General features: G+C 33.6%; 1 protein-coding gene across 1 annotated transcript in view; it reads right to left on the reverse strand.

Annotated features, from left to right (window-relative positions):
- The window catches only part of tmtops2b (teleost multiple tissue opsin 2b), a 100,910-nt gene extending 93,385 nt beyond the window's left edge, over positions 1-7,525 (reverse strand). Inside the window, exon 1 of the mRNA XM_056465039.1 lies at positions 7,126-7,525. Coding sequence (XP_056321014.1) covers positions 7,126-7,510 — 385 coding nt within the window. The 5' untranslated portion in view covers positions 7,511-7,525. The remainder of the gene's footprint in view (positions 1-7,125) is intronic.
- Positions 7,526-12,094: the final 4,569 nt, after the last annotated feature.

A 12,094-nucleotide genomic window follows, 5' to 3' on the forward strand; every position in this document is an offset into this window, starting at 1 on the left:
GTTGTTCATTGTATATTGGCTATATTGTTCATTTGTTTTTATTTGCTATATTTAAATTCAGAACTTTTGGAATTTTATATTAATTCAAAGATTCTTCCTTCGGAATGATTTTGTTTGCAGTTTTTAACATTATTTCCCTTAAGCCTTTACACTTTGCTGTATATTCTTGTGTTTAATTTAATTATTTTTATATTCGACTTACCCAAACATTTATTAGCTAAGGAAAGGCTCTTTTTGACTATTTTTTTGATTCGACTATTATTTTCATTTTCATGTGATTATCCCTGTAGGCCATAGGTCTCAAACTCAATTCCTGGAGGGCCACAGCTCTGCACAGTTTTGCTCTAACCCTAATCAAACACAGCTGATCCAACTAATCAAGGTGTTCAAGACTACTAGAGACTATTAAGCAGGTGTGACTTGGAGGTGGTTGGAGCTAAACTGTGCAGAGCTGTGGCCCTCCAGGAATTGAGTTTGAGACTATTGCTGTAGGCCTACAGCTACCAATGCACTATGTGATATATTAATTTTTTCTTTTGTATTTTTTTTTACTATATGGTGTGTTTTATTATTAGCAAGTTCAAAAGTTGCGATTTGAGTGACTGTTATACTATTTTTTATGAATGAATTATGAATATTCAGAAAAGCTCCATTTCGTTTTTTTTAAAGACATTCAAAATCACATAATTTGTCAGTTCTTAATGTCTAATTTTAGCACTTAGTATTATATTTTAGTTTTCTGTGCTACGTAAAACAATACAAATGACATTGTTTCTCCTCTCTTGAAAACTGCTTCCCCCTTATTTGCTTAAGTAATTCAATTAATACAATCCAGCAGGCATATATCGTCATAAGACACTAATATTAGGTTAGATTTAGGTCATGTCAGGTGACCAAAATTCAATGTCAAGCCAGCATCTAAGGACAACTTTAGTTTGACGTCTAATAATGATAATGTTGATATTTGGTTGATTTTAGGTTGTGTTGGAAAGTGACCAAAACATTGAGCCATCTTAAACCAATGTCATATTGACGTCAAATCCTGACATATATTCGTCAGGTACAGCAACCAAAATCCAAGGTCTGATAGACGTCATAGTGGTAACATCCACACAACGTCAAGCTGTAACAACATTAGACATTGATATTTGGTTGATTTAAGATTGGAGTTGGACATTGATGTCAATATGATGTTGGGTTCTAACATCACCTGATTTTCATTTCCAAACAAAATGCAACATTCAACGATGTTGGGGTACAATGTCAATCTGGCGTCATGTTGATGTTCTATGCCTGCTGGGAGTAAACAGGTGATTAAACAGGTCGACTAGGAAAATCTTTAGTCAGCCCTAATACTTTGCTCCTTTTTTTATTAATTTGTACTTTTTTGTTTTGTTTTCTTGCTTCTTTGTGCATCTCTTGAGGGCTAAAACAGACATTTGTCTTATAGCTGACAAGAAGATACAAAAATCCAGTGTGAAAAAGTAGCCTGCTCTTCGTCTAATAGTGACACCACGAATATGCCAACAACAACGTTAACCCGGAGTTTAGGAATGTACAGCGTGAAATGTCTATTAATGAATACCCAGGATTATTTGTTAACCCATGGTATAGTATGAACAGTGTGAAAGGTGATTGATAACCCTGGATTCCATTTATCCGGGGTTTAGGATGACCCAGGGTTAACAATTTCATGTGTGAAAACTCCTTAGTATGAGATACTTGCATACTAGTATGAGTATTGCAGAGGACATTACCTAAGGAAGTGCATGACTGCCTTTCTTTCTCTCTCTATGGCCAAATTATTTCTTCAATATATAGTCTTTTTTTACAGTGTTTTACACATACTTTCAACCATATGAAAATCTGACCTACTTAAAAATGACTATGACTAAACTAAAACATTCTCAAATATCTAGAATTTTCTGTAGACTCTGTACATGATCTCTGGCTTGAGGAAGAAGCCTTGGTTTGTCTTTTGCTTTAACAGCATTATAAGCATTGCTACTAGAAACAGATTTAATAATGGAAGTTATATGGTTTCTGGGAAATCGCATTTTACATACTGTATTTGTTTTTAATTCCAGTCAGGTTTTACCCTTGAGGGTTCCCTGACATGATTTTGCCAACATCCTTCCTGACTGACAATCCCCAGTACATTTCCAATAAAGACTAATGAAATCGCAAATGGATTCATTTGCGTTCAGCCTACATTGCATTTAAACTACATGTTTTATTAGTTCACACATTCCAAATTAGGCCTTTTGAGCTTTGTGTTGCTATCCCCGTACTATTTTGTTTGGGCTTTGAATGCAGAATGGTCAGAATTCCCATTGGAGAAGTTCTTTGGTGTGTTTCATCTTCTTCAAAGAATCTCAAGGACAAATTACAAGTGTTTTGCATATGTGCATCAGGTATGCTACAACACTCACAGTGTGCAAGTACAAATCCACTGTGTTATTGCTATATAAAAGCAGCTCAACATATTTATGAGGAAAGAATGACTAAGGTTGATCAACTGTTTATTTCTTCTTCTTTTTATTATTATTTTTTCATTTAATGTCATTCTACATCATCTCCAATCATATGCTGTATACACACAGTATGTGGATTTCCATTTACTGAGATACCCACAAATGTCAATCAGTGTAACAATAGTTTATATATCAAAAAAGGTTTGTGCAGCTATATTTAGAACAGTACATTTGATGACATATTTAAAAATTATGCAAAATTGATTAATTATTTATTTGTTTGTTTGTTTATTTGCTTGTTTGTTTGTTTATACTTTTTTAGGATTCGTTGGCAAATATAATTCAGACATTTTAGTTTTTATATAAGTATAGTATGATGACTTATGATGATATATTTCAACTAGAACCTAAATTTCGTTGATGAACTTTGATGTTGGCTTGAAAAAGCCAACATTACTGCATTAGGACTGGGAATGCCAGTTAGCAGGAGACACAGCGATAAAGTATTTGCTAGGCAGTTGCTAAAATGTTTATGCCATTGCTAGGTGGTTGCTAAGCAGTTGCTAACCTAAACTGGGTTGTTAAATGGCAACCCTCATGTACATGTTTGATCAAATCCTAATACTTAGTAAGCATTTGTAGCACATTATTGCACTTAGATAATCATTAATAGCATGTAAGTTATCATTATTATTCATTCATTCATTTTCTTTTTGGCTTAGTACTTTTAATAATCTGGGGTCACCACAGTGGAATGAACCACCAAGTTATCCAGCATATGTTCTACACAGCAGATGCCCTTCCAGCTGCAACCCATCACTGGGAAACATCCACACACACTCATTCACAAACATACACTACGGCCAATTTAGCCTACCCAATTCACCTATACCACATGTTTTTGGACTGTGGGGGAAACCGGAGCACCCGGAGAAACCCACGCGAACATGGGGAGAACGTGCAAACTCCACACAGAAACGCCAATGGATCCAGCCGGGGCTCAAACACGCGACCTTCTTGCTTTGAGGTGATTGTGCTACCCACTGCACAACTGTGCTGCCCGTAATCGTTATTAGCATTTGGCTAATCATTGTTACCATACTTAGTACACAGGAAGTACGATTTTGAGCCAAACAAGCAATACCCAGGTCCCTACGATGTTCTGATGTAGAGATATTGCTGTTTTTAAATAGTTGCTAGGTTAGCCTTTTTTGTTGCTATGGGGACAATTGACAGCTTAGTGATGATACATCAAAGCTTCTTGCCAATATGAGCGATATAAATCAACTCCAATGCCTCTATGACAATCAAAAATTGCACTTGGACATTATGTAAAAATGGCTTGCCATATTTTTTTTATTGAAAATACAATGCTTAATAAATGTAAAAGGGACACATGCAAATATTGCTTGCCATATGAGTAAAAATTTACCTTTTGCAAATATGGCCTGCCACATCAGTAAAAACATGGACTTTAAGTGAAATAAGGCTTGTCGTATTTTGAAAAATATAATGCTAAAAATTATTTATTGGAAAACTTTAATCCTACAACTAACCTTGCTAACCCTAAACCTGAACAGATATAGCAACAAAACCTAATGCAGAACACAGCTTTTGGCCAAATTTGAGGCTTGTAGCATTAAAGCCCTGGGAGGAGATAGAATTGGTCTAAGAAGATGAAATAATAATATGTTTAAGTAGGATAACAATATGTTGGCTTTCTCAAGCCAACATAACAAGCGGGGTGAGAAAAAAAGTTTCATGTTTTTCCTTTTTTTAAATATATCAGTTATGCTGATTTCTGAATGATGATGGCAAAAATAAAAGCATTGATGTAAATTATGCTAGCTGTTTTTGATGTCAATTAGCAGAAATGTCTTAACACTATAAAGGCACATATAAATATATATAATATAATATAATATAATATAATATAATATATATATATATATATATATATATATATATATATATATATATATATATATATATATATATATATATATATATATATATATATATATATAATAAATATAAATAAATATAAATATACAGGTTATAAGGTGCACTTGTACACAGCACCTTATAACCTGTATATTTATAACAATCTGTACATACAACTCAACATCCAGATTTCTTGACTAACCGCATCTGTTTAATGTTTATCATTTTTATTTTTATTTTATTTTTTTCATATTTATTTTGTGTTGGTCACTTGTCACTTTATGTACACTGGAAGCTTCTGTAGCCAAAACAAATTCCTTGTTTGTGTGAAGCACACTTGGCAATAAAACTGATTCTGATTCTGATTCTGAGGCAGAGGAATCTTTAAAATACCTTTCCCTAAATAACTCAGTGAAGACAGTGAAATTTAACATCAACAGATTAAAGGGCTTAAATTCTGTCATCTTTTACTCACCCTTGACTTGTTTCAAACCAGTTATAGGTGTTTCGATTTTTTCTAACAAAAAACAAGATATTTTGAAGAATGTTGGAAACCTGTAACCATTTACAGTAGGAAAAACACATATAATCCCTTAGACTGCTCCACCAAGAAAAAAAAACAGGATTGCATTTCTTAACTAATGACGCTACTTAACACACTCAACACATCCCATAATTTCTAAAATATCAGCCTCTGCCAAATGATTTATATGTCAGTTTATGTATAAGTATTGGATTTAATACATAAACTATGAAAAATCTGAAAATATGAAGTGTAAGACCAAGGTATTTAAAAATAATAATCAAAATAAAACATTTTTAAATACTAAATCTTTTTTTTTTTAAGTATGCCATAAAATATTTTAGATTCTCATTTTTGCACTTTCTTTTTGTACAGTAAAAACAAAATCAAGTGTAGTAGTGCAACATAATAATGTTTGTTTGATTATTTTGCTGTGTAAACCATTATTTAAAACAGTCATTGCTTAAATTACTTTAACAGTCATTATTTAAAACAGTCAAAACATGATCAACCATTTGGTAGAGCAGGTAGTTAAAGAGCTATGGAAGTAAACGGTTACAGGTTTCCAACATTCTTCAAAATATCTTATTTTGTGTTCAATAGAAAAAAAATTACTGGTTTGGAACAAGTCAAGGGCGAATTTATTTTTATTTTCGGGTGAACTATTCATTTAAAAGACCTTGCTGTCAAGACAAGCCTTTATGAAAAATGACAATTTTTGCATGGATGTCAAACATTTTACAGTCAAGATCAAGGATATAACAGTAAAAACAGGTTAATTATATGTTGTAAGATTTTGGGCTGCCTCAGAAGAAAGTTATTAGGATGATCATCTTACAGTTGCTGCTACAACTTACTGTACATTTACTGACAAGTCGATTAGGTATGTTTTTTCAACATGGCAGTAAAACCTAAATACAAGAAGTAGCTAAAATAAATAACTGGTAAGAAAAGAAATCTTGTGGAATTAGAGGTCTTGCTTGTGCAAAGTGCCCTCTAGCTGTTACCAAAGTGTGACTTCTGCTTACCACCAGCACATGCTGATGATGTTTTATTCATCTATACTAGCATCATAGAATTCAACAGATGTCGTCATCATCATACAATGCATTCCAAAGCAAGATTTATTAGATCCATGTTGTACTGTGTGATTTGTAATAAGACTGCCAAAATATAAATGTATGCTCGGATGTATAAAAAACATTACATAGTATGTAAAATAGCTTGATGGAGTTGTATAAAATCTTAATCCATGTATAAAAGTGATCTGAAAAATCTTGCATTTGATTTTTCAATGATTGTTGTCATTTGATATGTGACCCTGGACCACAAAACCAGTATTCTATTGAACAAGAATATGTTTGGCAATAGCCAGAAAATAACTGTTAATGTGTCAAAACTATAGATTTTTCTTTTGCCAAAGATCATTTAAATATTAAGTAAAGATCAGATTCCATGAGGATACCCAGCAAAAAGTTTGTGTTTAATAGACGTCTAATAGACATCTAAATGTAGATAGCTTGGCTAAAACAAGACTAAACTTGGGCTGTCTGTGAAAATCTAATAAGCATCTAAGAATAGCCCAAAATTAGACTAATTGTCAAATAGACAGATTAAATAGACTTTATATGTTTACTCATACATTTCTGTTTATTTGATGAGATATTTAGCCTTGTTTTAGCCAAGACGATCTTTAGATGTCTATTAGACATCTATTAGACATCTTTTAAAAACAAACAAAAAATAAAAATAAATAAATACTTGCAGGGTAGTTTGTACATTTCCTATGGTAAATATATCAAAACTTTTTTATTAGTAACATGTATTGCTAAGCACTACATTTAGACAAATTTAAAGGCAATTTTCTCAATGTTTTAATTTTTTGCACCCTCAGATTTTTGGATTTATTAAATATCCAAATATTGTATCCAAACAAAACATTCAATACAAAGCTTATTTAATATGCCTTTAGATGATTTGTATATGTACATTTTGAAAAATAAAATGACAAATGGGTCACAAGTGGGGTAAAATAAATCTGTGTTGTGTTCTGGTGACTCGATGAAAGGTTGCAGTACTCAACCATGTTTGTGTTTGCGTTTTGGAGCTGACTATCCCTCACAGCTTGTGAAAAACCCATGAAACTTTCTAAAAGCACATGGTTAATGTCTTCTGAGTACGTACCGAAGCAGGAGTTGATGAAGCCGTACCACATGCAGCCGTGCCGCCCGAGTAGCCACCTTCCCCGCACGCTGGACGCGAAGCTCAGGGTCGTCCCGAACATACACACCAACATGTCACTGACACTGATGTTAAGAAGCAGCATGTTAACCGGCGTCCTCAGCGTCTTAAACTTACAGAAGAGCACTAATACTATAAGGTTATTGAAAAAGCCGAAAGTCATGATGAATCCCAAGAACACGGAGAGCGCGATGAAACCCGCGCGAGAGAGCGTCTCCATCGGCGAGTCGCTCCAGTCCTCGTTCAGAAGAGTTAAGCGGTCCTCCTCGCTCATGTTGAAGCTGTAGTTTAAATCAGCCTGCTCGAAAAACATAGCTGGAAAGTTCATTCGAGTCTGCTGGATTTCTTGAAGTAAGAAGCACGAATTTAACTGTTGCTCTCCTCCAGTAAACACCTCAGTGCTCTCCGGCGCATCAGCATCATGATTCGGTACAGATGATGGTGATGGTGATTCTCAATGACAGCGCACTTCACTTTGAAAGCACATTGAACTGTTGAATATGACAGATGCTCAAACTAGTTATCTAAGTTAAATACACTGTGTCGATGTCAATAAGAGAGTTCCTTTCATGAAGTCTCGCAGTATCCATTTCATTAGACTTTTTGGGTCATTTTCAATGGATCCAGCCGGGGCTCAAACACGCGACCTTCTTGCTTTGAGGTGATTGTGCTACCCACTGCACAACTGTGCTGCCCGTAATCGTTATTAGCATTTGGCTAATCATTGTTACCATACTTAGTACACAGGAAGTACGATTTTGAGCCAAACAAGCAATACCCAGGTCCCTACGATGTTCTGATGTAGAGATATTGCTGTTTTTAAATAGTTGCTAGGTTAGCCTTTTTTGTTGCTATGGGGACAATTGACAGCTTAGTGATGATACATCAAAGCTTCTTGCCAATATGAGCGATATAAATCAACTCCAATGCCTCTATGACAATCAAAAATTGCACTTGGACATTATGTAAAAATGGCTTGCCATATTTTTTTTATTGAAAATACAATGCTTAATAAATGTAAAAGGGACACATGCAAATATTGCTTGCCATATGAGTAAAAATTTACCTTTTGCAAATATGGCCTGCCACATCAGTAAAAACATGGACTTTAAGTGAAATAAGGCTTGTCGTATTTTGAAAAATATAATGCTAAAAATTATTTATTGGAAAACTTTAATCCTACAACTAACCTTGCTAACCCTAAACCTGAACAGATATAGCAACAAAACCTAATGCAGAACACAGCTTTTGGCCAAATTTGAGGCTTGTAGCATTAAAGCCCTGGGAGGAGATAGAATTGGTCTAAGAAGATGAAATAATAATATGTTTAAGTAGGATAACAATATGTTGGCTTTCTCAAGCCAACATAACAAGCGGGGTGAGAAAAAAAGTTTCATGTTTTTCCTTTTTTTAAATATATCAGTTATGCTGATTTCTGAATGATGATGGCAAAAATAAAAGCATTGATGTAAATTATGCTAGCTGTTTTTGATGTCAATTAGCAGAAATGTCTTAACACTATAAAGGCACATATAAATATATATAATATAATATAATATAATATAATATAATATATATATATATATATATATATATATATATATATATATATATATATATATATATATATATATATATATATATATAATAAATATAAATAAATATAAATATACAGGTTATAAGGTGCACTTGTACACAGCACCTTATAACCTGTATATTTATAACAATCTGTACATACAACTCAACATCCAGATTTCTTGACTAACCGCATCTGTTTAATGTTTATCATTTTTATTTTTATTTTATTTTTTTCATATTTATTTTGTGTTGGTCACTTGTCACTTTATGTACACTGGAAGCTTCTGTAGCCAAAACAAATTCCTTGTTTGTGTGAAGCACACTTGGCAATAAAACTGATTCTGATTCTGATTCTGAGGCAGAGGAATCTTTAAAATACCTTTCCCTAAATAACTCAGTGAAGACAGTGAAATTTAACATCAACAGATTAAAGGGCTTAAATTCTGTCATCTTTTACTCACCCTTGACTTGTTTCAAACCAGTTATAGGTGTTTCGATTTTTTCTAACAAAAAACAAGATATTTTGAAGAATGTTGGAAACCTGTAACCATTTACAGTAGGAAAAACACATATAATCCCTTAGACTGCTCCACCAAGAAAAAAAAACAGGATTGCATTTCTTAACTAATGACGCTACTTAACACACTCAACACATCCCATAATTTCTAAAATATCAGCCTCTGCCAAATGATTTATATGTCAGTTTATGTATAAGTATTGGATTTAATACATAAACTATGAAAAATCTGAAAATATGAAGTGTAAGACCAAGGTATTTAAAAATAATAATCAAAATAAAACATTTTTAAATACTAAATCTTTTTTTTTTTAAGTATGCCATAAAATATTTTAGATTCTCATTTTTGCACTTTCTTTTTGTACAGTAAAAACAAAATCAAGTGTAGTAGTGCAACATAATAATGTTTGTTTGATTATTTTGCTGTGTAAACCATTATTTAAAACAGTCATTGCTTAAATTACTTTAACAGTCATTATTTAAAACAGTCAAAACATGATCAACCATTTGGTAGAGCAGGTAGTTAAAGAGCTATGGAAGTAAACGGTTACAGGTTTCCAACATTCTTCAAAATATCTTATTTTGTGTTCAATAGAAAAAAAATTACTGGTTTGGAACAAGTCAAGGGCGAATTTATTTTTATTTTCGGGTGAACTATTCATTTAAAAGACCTTGCTGTCAAGACAAGCCTTTATGAAAAATGACAATTTTTGCATGGATGTCAAACATTTTACAGTCAAGATCAAGGATATAACAGTAAAAACAGGTTAATTATATGTTGTAAGATTTTGGGCTGCCTCAGAAGAAAGTTATTAGGATGATCATCTTACAGTTGCTGCTACAACTTACTGTACATTTACTGACAAGTCGATTAGGTATGTTTTTTCAACATGGCAGTAAAACCTAAATACAAGAAGTAGCTAAAATAAATAACTGGTAAGAAAAGAAATCTTGTGGAATTAGAGGTCTTGCTTGTGCAAAGTGCCCTCTAGCTGTTACCAAAGTGTGACTTCTGCTTACCACCAGCACATGCTGATGATGTTTTATTCATCTATACTAGCATCATAGAATTCAACAGATGTCGTCATCATCATACAATGCATTCCAAAGCAAGATTTATTAGATCCATGTTGTACTGTGTGATTTGTAATAAGACTGCCAAAATATAAATGTATGCTCGGATGTATAAAAAACATTACATAGTATGTAAAATAGCTTGATGGAGTTGTATAAAATCTTAATCCATGTATAAAAGTGATCTGAAAAATCTTGCATTTGATTTTTCAATGATTGTTGTCATTTGATATGTGACCCTGGACCACAAAACCAGTATTCTATTGAACAAGAATATGTTTGGCAATAGCCAGAAAATAACTGTTAATGTGTCAAAACTATAGATTTTTCTTTTGCCAAAGATCATTTAAATATTAAGTAAAGATCAGATTCCATGAGGATACCCAGCAAAAAGTTTGTGTTTAATAGACGTCTAATAGACATCTAAATGTAGATAGCTTGGCTAAAACAAGACTAAACTTGGGCTGTCTGTGAAAATCTAATAAGCATCTAAGAATAGCCCAAAATTAGACTAATTGTCAAATAGACAGATTAAATAGACTTTATATGTTTACTCATACATTTCTGTTTATTTGATGAGATATTTAGCCTTGTTTTAGCCAAGACGATCTTTAGATGTCTATTAGACATCTATTAGACATCTTTTAAAAACAAACAAAAAATAAAAATAAATAAATACTTGCAGGGTAGTTTGTACATTTCCTATGGTAAATATATCAAAACTTTTTTATTAGTAACATGTATTGCTAAGCACTACATTTAGACAAATTTAAAGGCAATTTTCTCAATGTTTTAATTTTTTGCACCCTCAGATTTTTGGATTTATTAAATATCCAAATATTGTATCCAAACAAAACATTCAATACAAAGCTTATTTAATATGCCTTTAGATGATTTGTATATGTACATTTTGAAAAATAAAATGACAAATGGGTCACAAGTGGGGTAAAATAAATCTGTGTTGTGTTCTGGTGACTCGATGAAAGGTTGCAGTACTCAACCATGTTTGTGTTTGCGTTTTGGAGCTGACTATCCCTCACAGCTTGTGAAAAACCCATGAAACTTTCTAAAAGCACATGGTTAATGTCTTCTGAGTACGTACCGAAGCAGGAGTTGATGAAGCCGTACCACATGCAGCCGTGCCGCCCGAGTAGCCACCTTCCCCGCACGCTGGACGCGAAGCTCAGGGTCGTCCCGAACATACACACCAACATGTCACTGACACTGATGTTAAGAAGCAGCATGTTAACCGGCGTCCTCAGCGTCTTAAACTTACAGAAGAGCACTAATACTATAAGGTTATTGAAAAAGCCGAAAGTCATGATGAATCCCAAGAACACGGAGAGCGCGATGAAACCCGCGCGAGAGAGCGTCTCCATCGGCGAGTCGCTCCAGTCCTCGTTCAGAAGAGTTAAGCGGTCCTCCTCGCTCATGTTGAAGCTGTAGTTTAAATCAGCCTGCTCGAAAAACATAGCTGGAAAGTTCATTCGAGTCTGCTGGATTTCTTGAAGTAAGAAGCACGAATTTAACTGTTGCTCTCCTCCAGTAAACACCTCAGTGCTCTCCGGCGCATCAGCATCATGATTCGGTACAGATGATGGTGATGGTGATTCTCAATGACAGCGCACTTCACTTTGAAAGCACATTGAACTGTTGAATATGACAGATGCTCAAACTAGTTATCTAAGTTAAATACACTGTGTCGATGTCAATAAGAGAGTTCCTTTCATGAAGTCTCGCAGT

The sequence above is a fragment of the Danio aesculapii genome, chromosome 9 (assembly GCF_903798145.1).
Source record: "Danio aesculapii chromosome 9, fDanAes4.1, whole genome shotgun sequence".
In the NCBI taxonomy this organism is placed as follows: Eukaryota; Metazoa; Chordata; class Actinopteri; order Cypriniformes; family Danionidae; genus Danio; species Danio aesculapii.